The sequence below is a fragment of the Pteronotus mesoamericanus genome, unplaced genomic scaffold (assembly GCF_021234165.1).
Source record: "Pteronotus mesoamericanus isolate MK-2021 breed Mesoamerican mustached bat unplaced genomic scaffold, CSHL_Meso_final contig_94, whole genome shotgun sequence".
NCBI classification, from domain to species: Eukaryota; Metazoa; Chordata; class Mammalia; order Chiroptera; family Mormoopidae; genus Pteronotus; species Pteronotus mesoamericanus.
Genome location: NW_026555285.1, coordinates 9,390,357 through 9,415,011, shown reverse-complemented (window position 1 = coordinate 9,415,011; position 24,655 = coordinate 9,390,357). Strand labels below are relative to the sequence as shown.

The window sequence follows — 24,655 nt, the reverse complement described above, 5'->3', positions numbered from 1 at the left end:
ATAGACCAGTGGAACAGAATAGAAAGTCCAGAAATAAGCCCAGGTCTATATGGGCATCTCATATTTGACAAAGGGGGCAGAAGCATAAAATGAAGCAATAATAGCCTCTTCAACAAATGGTGTTGGGAGAGCTGGATGGCTACATGCAAAAAATTGAAATTGGATCATCAGCTGACACCATACACAAAAATAAACTCAAGATGGAGAAAAGACTTAAATATAAGTCGCAACACCATCAAAGTCCTAGAGGAGAACATTGACAGGAAACTCTCAGATATCCCATGCAGCAATTTTTTCACCGATATGTCTCCTAAAGCAAGGGACAGAAAGGAAAGAATAAACAAGTGGGACTTCATCAAAATAAGAAGCTTCTGCATGGCAAAAGAAAACATCGGCAAAATAAAAAGGGAACCAACCCTATGGGAAAATATATTCGCTAATGATACATCAGCTAGAGGTTTGATCTCCAAAATATATAAAGAACTCACTCGACTCCACTCCAAGAAGACAAACGATCCAATCAAAAAATGGGCAAAGGACCTGAGCAGACGCTTTTCCAAGGAGGAGATACAGAGGGCCCAGATGCATTTGAAAGGATGCTCAGCATCACTAGCCATCAGAGAAATGCAGATCAAAACCACCATGAGGTACCACCTCACACCGATCAGAATGGCCATCATAAACAGATCGACAAACAACAGGTTGCTGGCGAGGCTGTGGAGAAAAGGGAACCCTAGTACACTGTTGGTGGGAATGCAGACTGGTGCAGCCACTATGGAAAGCAGTGTGAAATTTCCTCAAAAAGCTGAAAATGGAACTGCCTTTCTATCCAGTGATTCCCCTGCTGGGACTATACCATAAGAACACCAAAACGCCAATACCAAAGAACCTATGCACCCCAATGTTCATAGCAGCACAACTGACAATAGCCAAGTGTTGGAAGCAACCTAAATGCCCATCAGTAGATGATTGGATCAAAAAGTTATGGTACATATACACAATGGAATACTACGCAGCAGAAAGAAAAAAAAACAACTACTCAACTTCGCGACAGCATGGATGGAACTGGAGAGCATTATGCTAAGCGAAATAAGCCAGTGGCGAAAGACAAATACCATATGATCTCACCTATAAGTGGAACCTAACCAACAATACAAAGATGCAAGGAAAATAAGACCAGCAACACTGAAACTGAAAGGAAAAGAAATCAACAGAGACAAGAGGGAAGGAGGGAGGGGGGGCGGGGACATGGAAGGGAAGGGGAAAGTCAAGGAACATATAGCAAGGACTCATGGACAAAACCAAAGGGGAAGAGCTGAGGGAGGGAAGGAGGGAAGGGGCAAGGGAAAGTGGTGGGGGGTAGGCAGAGACAAATATATTTGAAAAAATAAATTAAAATTTAAAAACAAAACAAAACAAAATATACATCTCAGAGGTCACTGATGACATTTCCCACTATTCCCTCTTTTATAATGCTGTTGTTTCTGATTACATTACAAAGTTCTCCTTGAACCTCTCTCCTCTCTTACTTCTAAAATATTATAGCATCTTCATCCTTTTTCTGCTTATTTGACTCTTCCTTTTCTTTTGCCAACTAATCTGTTTCTAAACGTGGCCATTCTGCAAGGTTTGGCACCCTGGATGTTTGTTCTCTCTCTATGGGCTCTCCCTCACTTTTTTCTTTTAGTATCGGACATTATCTCTGTGCTAACAGCTATCAAATATCTCCTCAACTCTGTTCTCTCACCAAAGCTCCAGTTATACAAATTTACAATTTACTGGATATTTCTAAATAAATGCTTAGTATAACCACAAACTTAATAATTCAAAAACCACTTATCATTATTCTTCCCAAATGGGCTGGCTCTGCCTTTCAACTTCTATTCCATTCAGTAGCATACACGAATATCACAGTCTTGCTACCTGGACAGGTTAGAATCCCTGTAGCTCATCTCCTCTGTGTCAGAATAGATTAATGGGATGTAGTGTGGTTCTGGAACAGACAGATTTATTTAATCCCAGGATTACCATTACTTATTGTGTGATCTGGGATTAGTTACTTACTCTCTAAACCTAGATCCTCATCTGTAAAATGGAATTAATAGTATCTCTCATGGGACTGTAAGATCCAACAAGCTACACTGTATAGAGGACATAGTGGGCATGCAATAGCCCTTCTTGTATTGAATCAGTTACCAAATTTTCCTCGTTCTTCCTTTGAAGGTGTCTCTCGACTTCAAATTCTAACTCTTAGTCATAGCTTGATTATGCTAATAACCTCTCTGCAGTCTGCCTTTAATATAATCTGTTCAACCCATTCTTTAGAGTTTTGTCAAAATAATCTTTTTTTTTAAATCCCCAACCGAGGACATGCTTATTGATTTTAGAGAGGGGATGCAGGGCAGAGAGGGAGAGAAACACTGATGTGAGAAAGAAACATTGATTGGCTGCCTTTTGTAAGCACCCTGATTGGGAATGAACCCATAACTGAGCTATGTGCCCTGACCGGAATCAAACCTGTGACCTTTCAGTTTGTGGAAAACACCCAACCACTGAGCCATACTGGCCAGGGCCAAAATCTTCTTAAAATGTGTATTTATCAACTCATATTCTTTTAAGAAAATCTTCAACAGCTTTCTATTCCCTAACAATCAAGGCCTGTTCAGCTTTCAAGGATGTTCAAATCTACTTCCCATTATTTTGCATCACAAACATGACCCGGGTAAGTTGACTTCCTCACTGTTTCACACACACACCCACCCACCCACCCAAGATCTTTCCCACCACCATGCTGCTGCTCAGGTTGTCTCTTCCCTCTGCTCTCACTGGCTGTATCTAAAATCTATACTAAAGATGGTGGCATAGGTAAACACAGCCCACCTCCTCACACAATCACATCAAAATTACAACTATATAGAACAACCATTACTCAGAACCATCAGAAATTGAGTTGAATGGAAGTCTGAAAATTATGAAATTAAAGAAACCACATCTATCCAGACTGGTAGGAGGGGCAAAGAGGTGGAATGGTCTGGTCCCACATCCATGTGTAGTGTACAAAAATTTGGGAGGGATATCCCAGGAGCAAGGAGTCCCAGCCCACACCAGGCACCCCAGGCCAGGGCTCCAGTGCCAGAAAGATAAGTCCCCACAACTTCTGGCTGCAAAAACCACCAGGGATTTGAGTTTGTGGAAGAAACTGCTGGAATCCCAAGCAGTTCATCTTAAAGAACTTACATACGGACTTACTCAGACTCACTCCCTCTGAGTTCCAGCACGGGGTAGCAGCTTGAAAGGCTCCAGTGGCATACAGGGAGGAACTGAAGTGTCTGGCATTAAGATGAGAGCAGGGGGCCAGCTTTCTCCCACACAGAAAGGCAAGGCATTTCTTCTTTTCTGAACCCTCCCCCGCGACAAAGCCACAGAAGCCAACAGGCAGGTGCCATATCTGAGACGGTATCAACCCAGCTACCACTGTTTGCCCAGTCCTGGAGATATCTTGAGACTCTGTCCCACCCAACTTACAGGCCCACCAAACTGTTAACTCTGACTTTTCCATATGAATGGCTGGTCTTGGCTCAAGCTTCACAACTCCCTAAATCCTCTCAAATAATCAACAGCTGGCCTCAGTAAGCCTCCAGCCCCTCTACTTCTTCCTAAGTGGAATTAGCAGCAGCCAGCCTAGATTCACAGTTCGGCTTCGCATGGAAATCTCTGAGTCCAGCACAAACTGTTTTATAGCACAGGTAGAGTGGTCGTGGGCAGAACACAGATGGGGCCCGACCTTGGCCTGCACCACCTGGAAATCCCAAAGCCTGTGCACCCAATGGGGACTAGGTCAGAGAACCATAACTCTGCCCCTGCACAGCTGATCCTCCATGGAGGGTGGAGGTTTATGGTCAGTGGTCACAGCCAGTCCTTGCAGCTGACTGGCCTGGGTAAGTCTCTCCCATTGATCTGCCAACAGCAACCGAGGATCAACTACAAGAGGAGGGCACACTCAGCCCACACAAAGGGTGCACCTTGAATACCCAGCTTGGATGATAGGGCGGCTGTGCCACTGGACCCTACAGGACACCTACTCTACTAGGCCACACTACCAAGACAGGGAGTCAACGCAGCTCTACCTAACACATAGAAACATACAGCGAGGCTGCCAAAACGAGGAGACAAAGAAACATGGCCCAAATGAAAGAACAGATCAAACCTCCAGAAAAAGAGCTAAACAACATGGGGATAGCAATCTATCAGGTGCAGAGTCCAAAGCACTGGTTATAAGGATGCTCAAGGAACTTGGTGAGGACCTCAACAGCATAAGAAAGACCTAGTCAGAAATGAAGGATACACTAATTGAAATAAACAACAATTTACAGGGAAACAACAGTAGAGTGGATGAAGCCAAGAATTAAATCAATGATTTGGAACACAGGGAGCAAAAAACAACCAATCAGAACAAGAAGAAGAAAAAAGAATCCAAAAAATCAAGGATAGCGTTAGCACCCTCTGGGACAACTTTAAACACTCCAACATTCACATCATAGAGATGCCAGAAGGAGAGAAGAGCGAGCGAGAAATTGGGAATCTATTTGAAAAAATAATAAAGAAAACATCTCTAATTTGGTGAAGGAAATAGGCATGCAAGTATGAGAAGCACAGAGAGACCCAAACAAGATGGATGCAAAGAGGCCCACTCCAAGACATGTCATTATTAAAAGGCCAAAGGTTAAAGATAAAACAAGAATCTTAAAAGCAGCAAGAGGAAAGAAGTTAGTTACCTACAGGGGATTTCTCATAAGACTGTCAGCTAACTTCTCAAAAGAAACTTTGCAGGCTAGATGGGATTGGCAAGAAATATCTAAGTCATGTATAGCCAGGACTTACAGCCAAAGTTGCTCCACCCACCAAAGCTATCATTTAGAATTGAAAGGCAGATAAAAAGCTACCCAGACAAGAGAAACTAAAGGAGATCATCATCACCAAAATATTATTATAAGAAATGTTAAAGAGACTTATTTAAGAAAAAGAAGTATATCAAAACAGGAACAATAAAATGGCAATAAATACATATGTATCCACATGTGAACAATTGAATTAAAAAAAAAAAAAAACCCTAGGCAAACAAGGAGAACAGAGACAGAATCATGGATACAGAGGGCATTTTGATGGTTGCCAGATGGGAGAGGGATGCGGGGGAATGAGTGAAGAGGTGAGGGGATTAAGAAGTGCATTTAGGTAGCTATAGAATAGCCATGGGGATGTAAAGTACAGCATAGGAAATGGAGTAGTCAAAGAACTTCTCCGCATGACCCACTGACGTGAACAATGGCGTGGGGATTATCTGAGGGAATGTGGAATACTGGGAGGAGAGAGGCAAAGGAAGGTAAACTGGTACAAGTGTAATAGCATAATCAATAAAATATAATTTAGCCTTGGCTGGTGTAGCTCACTGGATTGAGTGCCAGCCTGTGGACCAAAGGGTCATTGGTTCAAGTCCCAGTCAGGGCACATGCCTGGGTTGCGGGCCAGGTCCCCCATGCAGGGTGCATGAGAGGCAACCACACATTGATGTTTCTCTCCCTCTCCTTCTCCCTCCTTTCCCCTTTTTCTAAAAATAAAAAATAAAGAAAATCCAGAAAAAAACATAATTTTAAAAAAAAGTAAAAAAATAAAGTAAAATCTATACCAAACACAACACACTATATACTGGCTTTCATTTCCCTAGATTGTTTAACTTACATTATTATCTTTTTCCACTTTTATAGTTTGTGTATTATTATTCATTATCTCCTCTTTCTATTACAGTGTATCACTGTGTAACCAAGCAGACTACTACTTCCAGATGGATTAAAAGAATGGGAAAAATAATTATCAGATGATCTGATTTAACATAGTTAATGTACTTGCAAGTTTAAAGACTTGCATTGTTTGTTAATGTTTATGTTGTATAAGTTCTTATCAGCCCAACTAAATGGTAGCTTTTTGAAAATAAAGAGAAATTATTAACTTTTTCTGTATTCCCATAAAAATCTGATAAAGTATCAGCCACTTAGTCTAACTAATAAATCTTCCAAATAGATAAAGCTGTTTTGAGTAAAAATCTTACTATATCTTTGCTTTGAAAAACAAAGCAATGCTTTCCAGGCAAGGTACATATATCCTCCACAGGGAAATTTTCTCTTATTTAGATAGTCCTTCCTAGAAGGATATTTCCCTCTCTCCCACTCTTTTCTCCCAGTTAAAAACTCTACTATAGTAAGCCACTGTGATTAATGAGTCTGTCTATGTCACAGTATTTAGTAAATACAGATCAAATGTTTTAACAAAATGGGACAGCCCCCACTGGGTAGCTCAGCTGGTTAGAGCATTGTACCACTACGCCAAGGTTGAGGGTTCTATTTCTGGTCAGGGCACATGCAAGAAACAACCAACGTGTGTATGAATGAGTGGAACAGAAGTTGATGTATATCCTCTTCTCTTTTTCTCTTCCCTCTCCTCTTTTTTCCTCTTTCTCTCTCTCTATCCCCCTTCCTCTCTCTCTATCAAAATCATCAAATAATATTTTTTAACACAAAATAAAAATTAAAAAATAGGACACAAATATAATGAAGCTTAGAGGAAAAAAAATTTCAGCATCATCTATAGAAAATCCTTAAATATACCTACCATAATCAGCAGGTGTATAATTCAGAAGTTCAAATTTCCAGTGTTTATACCCTGAATAATTCTGGTACATGTCAAATATTTCCCGGGTAAACTGTTGGCAAATATCACCTGAAAGAAAATACAAAAAATATTTAGTCAGCACAAATTTCCAACAGAACCAGTCTTAATTACAGATCCCTTAGGAAATTAGTAACAACTTCAAAAGTGAAATTTTGAAAGTTATACTGTGTCAAATCAAAGTAAATTGAATATACTTTTAAAATTATAGCGTGTCAAATCAAAGTAAAATTTAGATTATTTCATGGATTTATAATAAATGTGTTTCACTGACCTCCAGTAGTTCTTCCAGATGTCACCTCTAAAATAACATCATTTTTGTCATATTTCTCCTTTGGCACTAGACTCTGGATAAGCTAAAAAATGGAAAAACTATATGCATTAATATATGTATGTTCCAAGGTATATATACTATTATTACTTGAACTTAGATAAAAGACGCCCAAATATTTTTTAAAAATCAGTAATTAACAAAAATCATATAGCATCCGAATGAGGTCTACTCATAAAATGCTTTAATGAGGAGACCTAATTAGATCTAAAACAAGTGATCAATTCATGTTAACAATGAAGTTACTTGTCAGGATGTTCTCCACAATACTATCAGATTATCTTAGTTTTCTAAAATACAGAAATTTAGATCAAAGTCCAGTGTTTCATTCAATTTTCTTCAGATTTTGCCTGTTATTAGTTCTGAACAGTAGCTTCTTTCATCTAATGAATGAAGTAAAGCTTTGAAAGTCTTCAGTTTACATATGATTGCATATTCTCTCCTGCCATAAATGACAGCAAAACACCAGGCTGTGCCCTGGTGTTCACTTCTACTTTGTTTGGTGTTTAAACAAAGTAGAGTTACTTTGTTTAAAGGGTGTGTTGAGGACTCCCAAGATGAGGCTCAAGTAATTTCTTAGCTGTGACAAGAAAAAAGGGCATCCTAATAAAGTAACCAACTTTCCTCTTAGAAAGAAAAGGGAAGCAATTTTGTTTGTATTATTACTAAAAGGTCTTTCAAATCAAACTAAAAGCATTCATGTGTCATATACTCCCTACTGCTGATTTTCAAAATACATACTCCATCTCTGCTAGAAATGATCTGATATGTGGGAGAGATTATTAGAGAAAATATTGGAGTGAGACATCTTTGATTTGCAGCAAGAAAAATAACTCATACCTTCGCCTCATCCCCTTCAACTCCTGAAAAAGCTCCTCTATTGGATTCCCAGAGTGGGGAAGACTGAAGGCAGGAGGATGGCAAATATGACACAGGGGAGGATAATATACAGATCTGTGATTTTAGACAAATCATCCATTGAGTTGGAAGAAGCTACAATAAATACTTGTGCTAAACAACTGTCTCTGTATCCTTGTATTCATTACATTCTATTCAGAAGGCAAATTTTGAATCCTTAACACAAGCACTAGGACCCATTCCCTCCTTCTAAGACTTAAAAATCCCTAATACTTCCCTTTAGTGAACTAAATTTCTTTGTGAGTATGTGTTTCTTTGCCTAGCAAGTTAATAGATTGAATTTTAGAATATTGCTGCTAGAAGGTGGGGGAATGTTTTCTTCTTTGATATCTATTACAATCGCTTCAATCTCATTCTGTAGCAAATTACAACACTAAACCCAGCCTAATCACTTATTTTAAGAGAAGACTTTATAAACTGGTGTTTGGAAAGTACTCTGAGCACCAATGCATAATCTGGCAAGAACAGTATTCATTTATATTAACAGTATGTATTAAGATTAGTTTACCTCCTAAAACACACCTTACTGTATAACATGTTGATTTTTTGAGCAATGGTTTGCCTCTCTTCCAATGCAAGTTCTTGTAACTGCTTTTCATCTTGTTTATCTAGACCTACAAACCAGCAAGAGTAATATTGGTAAAACTTTTTACTTACAGGGAAACTCTTAAATAGCTACCTAATATTTGGCTATTCAGCTTTATTTCAGTTGTGAAGGCAAAGGATTATAAAGAAGTTAGAATAGTTAAAAGAATATCAATAAACAAGCATTTGTGAAGTACTTCCAAAAAAAATCCAGTGTGAAAAGAAGCATGATCTTGACCCAAGAGCTTGTGATTTGAATGTCTGTAAGTAATTATAGAAATTAGTCCTTAATCAAACAGGGTTAAAAAGGATCTCGCTAAATATAAACCCAAATAATGAAAGTTCTGGAGTAAATTGGGGTGTCCACTTCTTGTCTAAAGGTGGCAACTATTACCCAGTACACTAAGTAATCTAGTATGGCTAAAGCCTCCATTTTTGGAGAGAAAAGGTAGCTAGTATCACTATTATTATAGAATAGCAGAACTGTAAACCTAGAAGAGAGTTTAGAAACAGTCTAATCCAATCTAATCTTACACATGATACAACCAAGGCTGAAAGAAGTTATGCCATTTCAATTTAGAAAGCATTCAGTAAGCTCGTACTATGTACGAGAAACTTCCCCAAAATTAATTGATTACAAATTTGAGTGACATTATGCAAAAAGAGTAAACAATAATCCTCATTAAATGTGGGTGAGATATTTGTGGTGCTACCAATAGAAGACAGGAAAATATAAGGCTTTGAACATGCAGGACTTCACAGGTATAATTATGACTGGCCTTAACATTACTTAACATTTCTAAGGCTTAATTAAACAGGATAGAGCACAGAAGAAAGTTTAGCAATTAAAAGCCAATAGCAATATCTGGATAAATGTTGAGTCCCAGGTTAGTCCATGTTTTTCTTTCAATTTCTGCATATTGTGAAAAATTTTCCTAAGAGAAAAAATATTAAGGCAATAGCAATGTTAAGAAATACTAAAATTAAAAATAAACACCCCTTACATGATATACAAAATTAACTCAAGTAAATAAAAGAGCTAAATGTAAGGGCTGAAAATATAAAACTCTTGGAAGAAAAGAAAGATATAAACCTTTGTAACCTTAGATTATATAGTAGTTTCTTAGATATTACACTGATAACACAAGCAACAAAAGGACAAAAAGATATATGGACATCATCAAAATTTTAAAGTGTGATGTTTCAAAGAACAATTCACAGAATGAGAGAAAAATTTCTGCAAATCATATATCTGATAAAGAAGAACTTGTGTTTATAATATAAAGAGCTCCTACAAATCAATAATAAAAAGACAAATAATCCAGTGGGCAAAGGATGTGAACAGTCATTTATCCAAAGATATGGCAAACAGGTACACGAAAAGATGCTCCATATCATTAATCAGGCATAGAAAGTCAAATCAAAATTATGAGGAGCTACCGCTCCACACCCTCTTTGATTCTACTGATTCTAGGATCAGTAAAATGAAAGAGGCAGATGAAAAGGATTGGCAAAGATGTGGAGAAATTAGAACTCTCATACAATGGTGGAATGATAATGGTACAGCCACTTTGGAAAATAGTCTGACAGTTTCTCATGAGGTTAAACATTGAGTTATGACACAACTCAGCAATCTATGGCCACACAAAAACTTGTACAAAAATTGCAGCATTGTTCATAATAATCAAAATGTGAAAACAAATGAATATCCATCAACTGATGAGTAAATGAAATGTGGTAAACCCATACCATGAAATATAATTCAGTGATTAAAAAATGAAGATTGGATATAGGCTACAACATAGATGAACCTTTAGAATATTATGCTGAATGAAAAAAGGTAGTCACAAGCCCTGGCTGGGTAGCTCAGTTGGTTAGAGTATTGTCCTGATATACCAAGGTGTGGGTTCAATCCCTGCTCAGGGCACACACAAAAAGCAACCAATGAATGCATAAATAAGTGGAAAAACAAATCAATGTTTCTCTCTCTCCTCATCCCTCCTTCCTCTCTTTCTTTAAAAGTAATAAATTTTTTTTAAAAATCCAGTCACAAAGGACAACATACTATATGATCCCATTTATTTAAAATGCCTGAAGTAAATAAATCTATAGGGACAGAAAGTACATTAGCGGTTACCTAGGGCTAGTAGAGAAGCGGGGGTGGATTGGGATGAGGTGGCTAAAGGGTGATGAAATACCTAGACCACATAAGCCCTTCGATAGGTTAGGAACTGTTTTTTTGAGTCCCTGGTATGTAGCACTGTAGGGCAGTGCTCAGTAAAGGTCTGTTCAAGAAATTAAAGCTCCTGAAAAGGTCAATATTCAGTCTCCCAGGCCCTAAAAACTTCCTGGCAAGTACGACAAGGAGCTCTGTCTCTTAGTAGTTGTTTTTGAGTAGCTGAAATACTTCAAACACCCAAAGTACAGAGTCCTGTTCTTTCTAAGTGGAGAGCTTATTACTTGTAGGCTTTTTAAAGACTGAGTTCAATACAAGTTTAACTTAGAAAATCAATCTTGTACTTGAACACACACATCTTTTACTTACTTTTACACATTGATTCTAATTCTTCAATTGCTTGTTCAGCCTCCAGAATCTCTTTGTAAATGGCTGCAAGTGGTGCCAACTCAGCATGTCTTTGATTCAAGGACCTTTGGTCCCCTTGATTGACAGAGATATGCTGCAAACACTGATCAAGTGTTTGGTACTCCTTATTCAGGTCCTCCATATATTTCTGCAGTGCTTTATGTTTCCAAAGCATCCTGGTGTCTTGATGACAATATCTCCTGGACCAATTCTTACTTAACAGGTGATGGAGAATGTGATTCCTGTTTTGTCTAAAAACCCATAGCCTTGTATCAAGATGTATTTGTGTAAACTGATGAAAAAGGGGATCGATGTGGCACTGATGGTGACCATAAAGCACTGGATGTCTAAAAAGCCAAACACAGAGGTGACGCTTCATCTCAGCATCTGAAATATAATAAACAAACAAAATCTGGAGAAACAAATCAACTCTACAGATATAATAAAGCTGGAAGGAGCCTTAAGAAATCCTGCTCAGTTCACTGTCTCAGCCAGCTCCCAACATGGTCCCTAAATTCCATAACTCAAAAAAAGAAAGCAATTCTTCTAACTTCTGAAAATACTAGAATAAAGCACTGTTTTTTACCCACTCAACATACATAATTAAGAGAAATGAGTAGAAGTGTAACCAATAAATATAATAGACTGGGTTAAATTAGCTACTTTCTAGAAAGTATCCAGAATCTAGAATTGAGTGCATGAACAAGCACTCAAAAGGTGTAACATAATCATGCAAACTTTAGGTGGTTCATCTAAATGTATATGAATATGAATATTCATATACGAATATGAAAAATATTCATATATCTTTAAAGTCTGATGTAAACAGTAATTATTTTCTTGTTTCATTCTTTAATTTTAGGTATCCAAATGTCCAAGGAAGTCAAGTAACTTAATCATGATTATTCACTTAGCCAGAGAGAGACAGAGCTGATTCTAGAACGCAGGTTCCCTATTCAGAGCTCAGTGTTTTCTTTTCTTTCTTTCTTTCCTTATTTTTAAAAAATCTTCACCCAAGGACATGATTATTGATTTTAGAGTGAGGGGAAGGGAGGAAGAAAGAGAAAGAAGCATGAATCAGTTGCCTCTTGTAAGTGCCCCAACTGGGGACCAAACCCACAACTTAGGCATGGGCTATGACCAGGAATCGAACCCATGATCTTTCAGTTTAGGGGACACAGGAGGACACCAAACCAACTGAGCCACAATGACCAGGGCAAGAGCTCAATGCTTTTTATTCTCAATTCCACAAACATTCTTCAAAGATACTTCCCTTTTAGCTGAAATCCTAAATGAAGAAAACTTCAAATGTTAACAAACTAAGAAAGTAGAAGGTCTAGGCTTCTGCTCAAGAAGGAAAAGTAGGTAGACATTGCTCACCTCTTGATGCAACCACATCAAAATTACAACTAAAATATAGAACAACCATCACTCAGGAACATCAGAAATCAAGTTAAATGAAGCCTGACAACTGCAAGATCAACTTGAAAGGAAGTCTGATAACTATCGAATTGAGGAAGCCACATCCATCCAGTCTGGTAGAAGGGGCGTGGTTGTAGAACAGGCTGGTCCCACACCCACCTGGATAAAAATGTGGGAGGGATATCTCTGGAGCATGGAGTCACAGACCCTCACCAGGCCCCCTAATCCAGGATTCCTGTGCCAGGAAGATAAGTCCCCACATCTTCTGGCTGCAAAAACCACCAGGGATTTGAGTTTGTGGATGAGCTTGCTAGAGCTTTAAGCAGTTCCTCTTGGGGAACCCACACAAGGACTTACCTACTCAGACTCGCTCCCTCTAAGCTCCAGCACCGGGGTGGTGGCTTGAAGGGCACCAGTGGTACACAGGGAGGAACTGAAGTATCTGGCATTGAGGTGAGCAGATGCCATTGTCTCTTGGCTGAGCCCTCCCCACACATAAGAAGTAGGCTGATGCCATATCTGAGACGCCATCAACCTAGCTAACGCTGTGTGACCCTCCTTGGAGATCCACAGAGGCGCTACCCCACCCAATTTATGGGCCCACTCAAGCTGCTTTTCCATTAAAAATGGCTGGCCTTGGTTCCTAAATTCTATAAAACAGGCAACAGATGGCTCCAATGAGTCCTAGCAGCAGGCAGGTTAGAGTCACAGCTTGGCTTTGCCTGGGAATCTCAAAGCCCAGTGCAAGTAGCAGCCATCTCAGATTGTTTTACAGCTCAGGCAGGGTGGTCTTGGGCAGAACACAGATGGGGCCCAACCTTGGCCTGCACCACCTGGAAACCCCAGGGCCAACGCACCCAGTGGACAGCTATGGACAAAGTTGGAGCACCACAACCCTGCTCCTGCACAGCTGATCCTCCATGGAGGGTGGAGGTTTATGGTCAGTGGTCACAGCCAGTCCTTGCAGCTGACTGGCCTGGGTAAGTCTCTCCCATTGATCTGCCAACAGCAACCGAGGATCAACTACAAGAGGAGGGCACACTCAGCCCACACAAAGGGTGCACCTTGAGTACCCAGCTTGGATGATAGGGCGGCTGTGCCACTGGACCCTACAGGACACCTACTCTACTAGGCCACACTACCAAGACAGGGAGTCAACGCAGCTCTACCTAACACATAGAAACATACAGCGAGGCTGCCAAAACGAGGAGACAAAGAAACATGGCCCAAATGAAAGAACAGATCAAACCTCCAGAAAAAGAGCTAAACAACATGGGGATAGCAATCTATCAGGTGCAGAGTCCAAAGCACTGGTTATAAGGATGCTCAAGGAACTTGGTGAGGACCTCAACAGCATAAGAAAGACCTAGTCAGAAATGAAGGATACACTAATTGAAATAAACAACAATTTACAGGGAAACAACAGTAGAGTGGATGAAGCCAAGAATTAAATCAATGATTTGGAACACAGGGAGCAAAAAACAACCAATCAGAACAAGAAGAAGAAAAAAGAATCCAAAAAATCAAGGATAGCGTTAGCACCCTCTGGGACAACTTTAAACACTCCAACATTCACATCATAGAGATGCCAGAAGGAGAGAAGAGCGAGCGAGAAATTGGGAATCTATTTGAAAAAATAATAAAGAAAACATCTCTAATTTGGTGAAGGAAATAGGCATGCAAGTATGAGAAGCACAGAGAGACCCAAACAAGATGGATGCAAAGAGGCCCACTCCAAGACATGTCATTATTAAAAGGCCAAAGGTTAAAGATAAAACAAGAATCTTAAAAGCAGGAGAAAAGAAGTTAGTTACTGGAAGGTTACCAGATGGGAGAGGGAGAGGGAAAGAATGGGTGAAGAGGTGAGAAGATTAACAAGCACAAATAGGTAGTTACAGAACAGCTATGGGGATGTAAAGTACAGTATAGGAAATGGATTAGCCAAAGAACTTATATGCCTGACCCATGGACATTAACAAGGTGAGAGACTGCCTGAGGGATTAGGGGGCATGGTGTGGAGTGGGGCAAATGGGAAAAATATCAGAACTGAAATAGCATAACCAATGTCATAAAATAGAAGGAGGAGGAGGAGGAGGAGGAGGAGGAGGAGGAGGAGGAGAGGAGGGGAAGGGGGAGGGGAGGGGAGGGGAGGAAGGGAGGGGGAGGGGGAGGAGGAGGAAGGGAGGGGGAGGAGGAGGAAGGAAGAAGAAGAAGAAGGAAGAAGAAGAAGAAACTAGAAGGCCTGGTAAAAGAAAAAGGGCAATGATAACAATTACAGTTGACCCTTAAACAACACAGGTATGAACTACACCAATCCACCTACACCTTGAATTTTTTCAATGAATACATAATCAGCCCTCTGTATACCCTGACTTCACGTCCATAGATTCAACTAATTTCAGCTGAAAAGAACATTTTCAATCCATTGTTGGGAATCTGTGTAGGCAGAGGGCCAACTATATGCATTGTTCTATACCATTTTTTATCAAGGATTGAGCATCTGGGATTTTGGTGTTTGTGGGGATCCTAGAATCAATTCAACAAGTATAATCAGAGTGACTAAGTTTTTGGAAAGTTTAAAGTTTTATAGGAATTTTTTTGACTGGGAGAGTTGTTTCCTCTAGCCCCTACAGTGTTCAAGGATCAACTATACAAAACAATATAATCTCAATTATGTTTTCAAAATTTTTCCAGAGTATATGATATACATGTGAAAAAGGTACAGAATTTTTTAAAAAGAAAACTAAAAAGTAGATCTATCAAAATATTAAGATTATTCCTAGTTGCAGATTTATGGATACCACTTGCTTGCTTTCTGTTTTTTCTACTTTTTAGTGTTTTACAAGTCTTCTATATTTATAGCATGTATTACTTTTACAATCAAGAAAAAAATTACTTAAAAATTACAGGTTAGATGAAATTGGCTGTGTACAATAATTATTTGTTCTCCCCCTAACAGAGATAATCAAGAGCTAACAAAAGCACACAATTGTTTTATTAAGAAAGGGTTCTAAGAAAAACACTTTGCCCCTAAAATCCTGTGGTTCAAAGTTGAAATAAAGGTCAAAATGCATCTAAATCAACCTTTATAGTCTATGGTATTCCTATACTAGGAGGTGCATTCATATTTTAGCTCATTTGATCATTACAAGTCTATTAACATATATCATTATAGTATCACCTAGGAAATAAAATATTGAGAATAGTCTCTAAAATATTAAAAGTTTGCAGGGTTCTATTAATTAACTTTAACATACTGAGCCACATACAGAAAAGGACTGTAGAAGGATACATTTATGCCCTATAACAACAAATGTTACAGTCCTCCAGCCGTAGCTTCTTTATGTCTCTACATCTAGTCTCAAGCACATCAGAGGAGGTGTGTCCACTTATAAAAGAACAGAATTAAGGTACGGTAAACATTTTTGTCAGCACACTTCTAGCTAAGATTTTCATTTTAGGAACCATAGTAGGAAGAGTAATTATCAAGGTCATGAACCTCACATGTTAACGGGGAAAAAAAACTCAAGGCGTTTACTCTTTAGGATTATACCTGAGAACAGCAAGTTTTCTCCACCACCCACCACAGTTAACAGGATTACTTTGATACTCTTGGAACAATTCTCAGCGTCAGTATAACAGACGTGATATTAAACCTGGGCGAGCAACAGCAGCACGTATAAGCCAAACTGTGTAACAAGGTATATGGCGTGATACCATATGGAGGGAACATGGAGTATAAACTGGAGAAAGAAAAAAGACTTTTTAAGATCATGAAAGAGAAACGAATTGTGAATACCTAAAATGAAAAGGATATCAGCTTTCTCAGTGAAGCCGGAACCTTCTGTAATCAGCTATGGGCCAGCCTGAGCGGCAGGGAATCACTTTCACTTCCTGTATCACTTCTTCCGGGTTAATACTTGATTTCCCCTCTCCAGCTCTGTCTCCACACTTTTCCGAAGGAGTAGTGCTTGGGCGTGCATTAAAACAATGAGATAACGGAGGAAACAAAAGAGAAAAATGACAACGACAAAGAGAAAAATTAACAAAGCTAGAAAAATTCCCCTGAGGCGACCACGCGGCGTACTCACTCGGAGCAGGAGCCCAGGGCGTGGGTTGCGTTCCAAGGGACGCCGGAGGAGGCGTGCAGGGCCGGGGGCGCCAGGCCTTGGGCCGAGCGAGCAGAAAGTACTGCCACTCCCAGTAGCATCCGCCCAGGAATCCTGGGAGTTGTGGTTTACCTCCTGATAGGCGCCCCGCCCCGATCCCCTGGGCCAAAGGTGAAGCTTTGGCTTTCAGGGTCAGGCAAACCCATGAAGGAGATTTTGTAGTGTTCATTTTTAATTTTTTTCTAGGTGCCAGAGTTCGTCAGACTTGAAAACACTTTAAAACAAGTCCTTGGCAACGTCCCAATTATTCTTGGTGACCTTCCTATCCCACTGGCTATAATCTTGGGACCAGAAGGGTATATAATCTACCGTTTTGATGAAGAGATCAAGATTTACAATACATTAATGTGTTGTTATAAGAATTTCCTTATATATGGAACCACTAAAGTAGTGATTCCTTAATTTCTTTTATGAGGCTTCCCCTTTTCATCATTCAAAAATTTAGGGGATTCTGCATGTTAATACCTGTACTTTCAGCTTCCGTTGCCTGAGAAAATACCTAATGACTAAATGAGTGTATAAATTTGTATTTTTAAAAGCCATAACGGGATCCAAAGTATAGACTATAGATATTGACAAATTAGTGATTTTATAGATGTTGCATGCACATACAGAATTTAGAGGCTCAACTTAGATTCATAGCTTGTGAATGACCGATTAAGTAAACAATTTAAAAATCCAAATGATAATTCCAGGGGAATGTAAACATACTGCCTTACTTTAAATATTGAAGTGGGAGACAGCCTTTAGGAACCACATTTAGAAGTCATTTGACCTCTATGCCTCAATATATCTTCCTGAAAAGCAGAGGCAAAAAGAATCCCATATTACCAACTTTCCAGGATATTTTCTTAGGTTATGGCCGTACATACAAGAAGGAGAATTGGCCATAAAGGTAAATATCTTTTATTACCTACTTAAAGTTATCTACTTCTATCTGCGTGTTAGATACTATTCTACATGGTTCAAACCTATTAATTCATTTGATCCCTACAAACACCTTAGAATACCCATTTTTCATAAGTGAAAAATAAGGCACCGAGACCTTAAGTAGTAACTTGCCCAAGGTAAAAGAACTACTAGTAAGTGATAAAGCAGAGATTCAATCAAGGCAATTAATCTGCCTTAATGATCTGTGGCTCCTAAGCTCCCTTCTCCAAAAAAAAAAAAAGAAAGAAAGAAAGAAAAGGAAGGGGAAAAAAAAGAAACCGTCAATAATTCAGGAAATATTGAACACCAGTTATGTGCTCCTCACTGTTCTAGACATGAAAATCCAGCAATGAATAGAAAAAACAAAAATCTTTGCCCACATGAAGCTCATGTTCAAGGAAGAAACAAATTCCAAAAGACCTTACAAGTCAGTCTGCTAAATTGCACAACAAAATCCTTTGTTTCTTTATTTTGATGTGTGTGTAGATATACAAATTATTATATATAAAGCTTTATTCTCCTTACTGCTATGGACTGAATTGTGGCCCTCTCCCCTGCCAAATTCAATATATTGAAGCTAACCTCAATGTGACTGTAGTGGATATAAAATTAAGGATAAATGAGGTCATAAAGGTGAATCCCTGATCTGATAGGATTAATGCCCTTATAAGAAGAAACACCAAAGAGCTTTTTTGGTCTCTCTCTGTCCTCCCCCCACCCCAAGCACAAAGAGGTCATGTGAACACACAGCAAGATGGCACCTAACTACAGGCCAAGAGAAGAGGCTTCAGAATGAAACATACCTTGCCAGCCCTGCGTGGTGTGGTTTAGTGGATTGAGTGCCACTGTGAACCGAAAAGTTGCCAGGTTGATTCCTTATCAGGGCACATGCCTGGGTTTCAGGCCAGGTCCCTAATTGGGGGTGTGTGAGAGGCAACCAATTGATGTTTCTCTCACACATCAATGCATCTCTTCCTCTCTTTCCCCCTCCTTTCTGCTCTCTGGAAAATAAAAAAAATCTTAAAAATAAAAAGAAGAGAGAGACATACCTTGCCAGCACCTTGATCTTGCATTTTCCAGCCTCCCAAACTGCAAGAAATAAATTTCTGTTGTTTGAGGTACCCAAATCTATGATATTGTGTTATGGCAACCCAAGCAGACTAAGATACATATATAAAAATTTGTTGAGATATAAACAAAACTTTATGAACTTTATGTATGTTGTTCCTCAATTTAAAAAAAATCCCTAACAACATTTATGTTTGGTACTATAAATACCACTTCCTCCTCTATGTTTTTAGGAAATAGTGTGATATATTTATTAATATGCAAAGATATCCACAATGTATATTAGTGAAAGAGAACATTAAAAAAATTCAGCAAACTTTTCCATTTTTAAAGCCATATGTAATGCATGTATATTTAAAAGACTGGCTGAATTATAGGTAATATTTATTTTCCTCTTTATAGTATTCTGGATTTCCTGAAGTTTTGTAATGAGTGTTATTGTGAACAAGAAAGCTATGAAAGAAAATTTATTCTTTAATATTTGAAAAAGACTTATGTAAGTTATTCTTATAAAATCATTTTATGAAGTTAAATAACTTTTTCTAGATCTTTTTGCCTCATCTACTGCAAGGACGAAGACCACCCTCAGCAATCAGACTGTTAAAGACATTCCGGAAAGTGTTGACATCACTCTGAAAGGAAGCGTAGTTATTGCAAAGGGCCCCAGAGGCACCCTTGCAGAAGGACTTCAATCACATCACTATAGAACTCAGTCTTCTGGGAAAGAAAAAGAAGCTCTGGGGTGACAAATGGTGGGGAAATAGAAAGGAAGTGGTCGCTATTTGCACTATCTGCAGTCATGCACAGAACATGATCAAGGGTGTTACACTGGGCACCATTACAAGATGAGGTCTGTGTATGCTCACTTCCCCATCAACGTTGTTATTCAGAAGAATAGTTCCCTGATTGAAGTCAGAAATTTCTTGAGTGAAAAATACATCTGCTGGGTTTGGATGAGGTCAGACATTGCTTGTTCAGTATCTCAAGCCCAGAAAATCAGTTAATTCTTGAAGGAAACGACATTGAACTTGTATCAAATTCAGCTGCTTTGATTCAACAAGCCACAGCAATTAAAAACAGGGATATCAGAAAATTTTGGATTGTAACTACCTTTCTGAAAGAGGAAAAGTTCAGCTGGCTAATGAATAAGATCTAAGTTGTTCAGCTATAGAAACATTAAGATGCTGAGTGATTCTTCATATATATCTTTTTTTATCTTCACCTGAGGGCATGCTTATTGATTTTGGAGTGGAAGGGAGGGAGAAAGAGAGAGAAAGAAACATTAATGTGAGAGAGAAACATCAACTGGTTGCCTTTCATACATGCTTCCTCCAGGGACTGAACATGCAACCTAGGCATGTGTCCCGACCGGGAATTGAACTCACGATCTTTTGGTTTGCAGGACAACACCCAATCAATTGAGCCACACTGACCAGGGCTATTTGCGACATTTTAAAGATGGAATAAAAACCATGTATTGATGTGGAACTTTTTTCTTGAACTGAAAAAAAAAAAAAAAAACCACACTTCTAAAGTCTTTTTTATTACAGGATAAAAAAATTGAACAAATATTTTAAAATTTGATTTAATAAAAAAATAGCATTTGATTAAATTGCAAACAAGAGCTACAAAGTGTGAAATATTTCTCACGTTAAACTCAACTATAGTTTTTTTGTGGTCGTTGAATGAAATTGTAATGGGCACTGACAATTTGATATCCCTTTGTGAAACTAAATGACCTCTGTCCCCCTTCTCCAACGGGAAGCAAGCTAAAACAACAAAATAGGTGGAGCTGTTTCTCAGATCCATTTAAAGCAAACTCAGCCCCAAACACAAAGGGGTAGAGAATGGGGATTTTCACAGATTTTCCACTCTCAGAGAACCTCCAGTTCATTTTAAAGATTTCGAGGACACTCGTGCCTGCAGTAGTAACAGAAGGTTGATTTGTATCCTTCTGCAGGGGTTCCACATCAATAAAGCATCCATTTAGGGCTGTAGAGCAGCAATTTTCAACCTTTTTCATTTCATGGCAGACATAATTACTAAAATTCCACATACACCAAAAAACATTATAATTCACACTGGGCTGTCATTTTCTTATTTGACAATCTAAGGGAAAAGAGGTCAGTGCCCGGATTAAATAGTCAGGGGCAGAACATTTTAAAAATTCTTGTGGCATACCTCTTGAAAATCGCTTCTGTAGGACACTGTCCTTCCAGGGAGCGTGCATGTGCCTTTCTTCTCTCAAAGGCAAGCATTTCCTAAACTTTAAGGGTCCCCATAAGATTTGGAACCAGGGGAGCAATTGGCAGCAGTAGCTCATCCTGGGCTAACCCCTGGGACCTGTCTCCAAGGCTCCCTTTTCTTTGACTTACCAGTGAGTCAAAGCAGCCCTGCCTATGCTCGTTTTTTTGTGTGTGTGTGTGTGGTTTTTTTTTTTTTTTTTTTTTTTTTTTACCTATAACATCTCTAGAGAGCCAAAGCAGCTTTGCCTAGACTCTCTCTTGGTGCCTCTATCTTAAGACATTACTTGTTTTACTGTCCCCAGATTTCATGAATGTACTCTCAAAATTAAAAAAAAAAAATAGCTGCTGTAGAGATTTTTTATCAAGTTTATTTGGGTCAAACTGACGACAGATGTTGGGGAGTGAGATCTCCAATGCTCCCAAGAATACAGTTTTACAGCTTCTTTCATGCACTTGAAATTAAGGAGGGAAGTACACAAAGGTGGGGTTGGACTACAGGATAGTTGACAAAATTATGTGTTCTCCTGAGGAGATGATTCAAAGGTGTGTTAACCTAGGTGCATAGAAACAATGGACAGGGCTTACTACAGACAAAAATAAACCTCTTACTAAAGAAGTTTTATGCCTGGGGTGTGACTACCTGCCCAGTGAGGACTTTATGATCAGATCACCCTGAGCGGTTACTTCCCAGACAACCCATTTTTTTACCCACAGGTCTTTCCATAAGGTAAGCAGAGCACCAGGGCTTCCTCAGCTCCAGGCATTTTTGTGGGAACCAGACAAGAGCAGGTATAAAGGCTGTTCCAGGCTGAGTTGAAACCTTTGGGAAATTTTCAAAGGCACTGAAAGCAACATAAAATCACACACACAAACCATAGTACACTGGGGATATGGCTCATAGCACACTGTGCAGGTGCACTTGACTTTCTGGTTCCCTGGAGTTTAGGCTCTTGACTGCATCTTGAGGCACTCTGTAACAGTGGAAAATTGTTACAGTGGGAAATTGTAACCCACCCAACCATTCTTTTGAGATGTTTCTGTAAGTGCTGACACTTGACTAACATGTAGTTTATAGATGAACAGCATGTTTGCATAAGAATCCTAGGAACTGATATCAAAAGACCTTCCTTCAGGCATCCCAGCTTTGAGAGATTTGCTGGCCTTCAACCATGAAGCCAGGATGACGTGAAGCCAGGATGACTAAACGAGGATGATGCACTTGACAATCACTTGTCTTATTGGAATGGACTGTGCTTGTCTGCATGTAGAGAACTTTGCAACACACCCCACTCCCTTGATCTCCTTGTTCTGTTCCTTTCTCCCTCCTTATGAAAACCTCTGCCTCCAATGAGAGGTAGAGATGGGCTTTGTGACATGAGTCCCCATTTTTCAGGAGAAAGGTTTTGAGACATGAGTCCCCCATCTTCCAGATGACCAACATCTGCAAATAAACCACTTTCCTTTACATTTGCACCTTCCTCTTGAGTATAGACTTTTGCAGTGGCAGGTAGCCGGACTTGTATTCGGTTACAATCCCACAATGTAAAGATTTGCAACAGCTTGGGATTTCGATCAGGTTTATTTTACTATAGAAAAAAATGAAATCAGAAATTATTTAGCAATTTAATACAAATTTCAAGCTAACGCTAAGGTGGAAAGGAAATAGCAAAACAAAGATTATTTTCTTTATATTATTACTATTTTCCCTGAGATAAGCAGAATACAAAGGATAAAAAGGCAGCATTTCTTTTATATTTATACTGGTTTTCAAATTTTTCTTAGCTTAGAAAAAAAAAGATAAAATGCGCCACCTGCTGGCATTATTGAAACTAGATCACTCAAATATTTTTCTGTCAAGATATTTAAGAGGTCAACCAACAACCCTCCTTTTACTCTTTAAAAAAAAAAAAAGGCAAAGAGTTCAAAGAATAATCTTGGAAACTCCCTCTAAGCTAGTACTATCCTTGCTTGAAGTCAGGTTTGTTAACAAGATCATTTAGTGTTGTCTCTTACAACTTCTTGTAATTTCATCTCTTCTACCACCCTAAATTTCTATTCCATTATCACCATAAATATTTTTCTTAAATAACTTACTTTGGTTTTAAATTGTACATTCTCAAACCTTTATTTCAATAATTTTTATTTTCCATTGTTTTCTCCTTCAAGTGCTCTTTGTAAGTAGTTTTCAAACAACCATAATAAGCATTAAAGTTAAAAAAATTTTTTTCTTTATAAAGTGTTTTCCAACTTAGATACAAAGTGGTCTAAATTGAGGAATACAATGTAATCTATACTGTGTGTAAATATACAAGGGGGGACCTTCCCCAAATCCCCAGAATTTATTTATAAAAAATTGTGTATTTATTCTTACATGTTTAAACTTGTCACCTTCAAAGTACTCTCCATTTGATGCAATACACCTTTCAAGACATTTTTCCCACTGCTCAAAACAGTTTTTGAATTCCTCGATTTTGATGCCTTTTAGTGCTTCTCCCGTTTTTGTTTTTGTTTTTGTTTCACATGTACCACAACTGCAAAATGTTTCCTTTGAAGACTTTTTTCATCTGGAGAAACAAACAAACAAAAAAAGGTTGCTCAGGGCAAGATCAGGTAAATAGGGAGGGTGGGACATGGAGGTCATGCCTTTTTTTGGTCAAAAACTGCTTAACACTCAGCACGGTATGGGCAAGTGCACTTGTAAATCAGCTGTCATGAAATGGGCAAACTCATTGAAAGTGTCTTCAAAAAAATTCACTGGAGCCAAACACAGCCTCTCACAACAATGCCAGCTAGTACACTGATACAGATGGGTTCCTAGAACACTAACCTCTCCCATCTCAAACAAGGCTAGAGGGGAAAAAAATTAAATAAGCTGCAACCTAGCCCTGATTACAGCCCATTTAATGCAATTATACATCGATTACCCTGTAGCCTGACAGACATGTACAATATCCAGCACATGTATAAATAAGTTTGTGTACCTAATATTTACATATTCCTCTAAAAATATTTATTTTTAGAGAGAGGGGGAGGGTGGGAGAAAAAGAGGGAGAGAAACATTCGTGTGAGAGAGAAACATCAATCAAGTTGCCTCTCACACACTCCCAACCAGGAATAGAACCTGCAACCCAGGCTCTTGCCCTGGTGGGAATTGAACCAGCAACCTGTTTTGCTTTGCAGGAGGGTGCCCAACCAACTGAACCACACTGGTCACATAGTCCTTAATACTAGACCTACATTGTATGTATGGTTATTTTTGTCAGTGATACATATCCATATCTATGTAGACTCACATATGTTCTGTCACTATTTTACCTTTTTCTGCTTTCTTTTTGTTTTGGCGATATTCTACCTTCTGTGTATGGTAGAAAGTGTCCCAGAGTTGGAAGTTGGAAGATCCTGGGCTAGAATCTTGTTTCTCTCCTTACTGTCTTATATGAAGGAGAACCATCCGAGAAGAAAGAGTACATAGACTTGGGGAATCAGTGGCCCCATATTTAATTTATTTATTTTTAGAGAGGGGAAGGGAGGGAGAAAACGATGGAGAGAAACATCAATGTGTGGTTTACTTTGTTTTTAAATTGTACATCACTGTGTGGTCGCCTCTAGCGCACCCCCTACTGGGGACCTGGGCAGCAACCCGGGCAAGTGCGCTAGTCTGGGAATCCAAACTGTGACCCAT

At 38.9% G+C, this 24,655-nt stretch overlaps 1 protein-coding gene across 7 annotated transcripts in view; it reads right to left on the bottom strand.

Annotated features, from left to right (window-relative positions):
* The window catches only part of MTRF1 (mitochondrial translation release factor 1), a 53,995-nt gene extending 37,236 nt beyond the window's left edge, over positions 1-16,759 (bottom strand). For 5 of the 7 annotated variants that reach the window (XR_008530241.1, XM_054586391.1, XM_054586392.1 and 2 more), the window contains exons 1-5: positions 16,360-16,722; positions 11,100-11,525; positions 8,492-8,583; positions 6,995-7,076; positions 6,664-6,771 (exon numbers count right to left, since the gene is read on the bottom strand). Coding sequence is in view for 6 of the 7 variants with exons in the window: in XM_054586391.1 (XP_054442366.1) it covers positions 6,664-6,771; positions 6,995-7,076; positions 8,492-8,583; positions 11,100-11,517 (700 nt within the window). In the remaining variant the exon portion in view is untranslated. Of the gene's footprint in view, positions 1-6,663; positions 6,772-6,994; positions 7,077-8,491; positions 8,584-11,099; positions 11,526-16,359 lie in introns of all 7 variants that reach the window. The other 2 variants (XM_054586393.1, XM_054586394.1) reach the window with 1 other exon arrangement.
* Between the last annotated feature and the right edge of the window lie 7,896 nt (positions 16,760-24,655).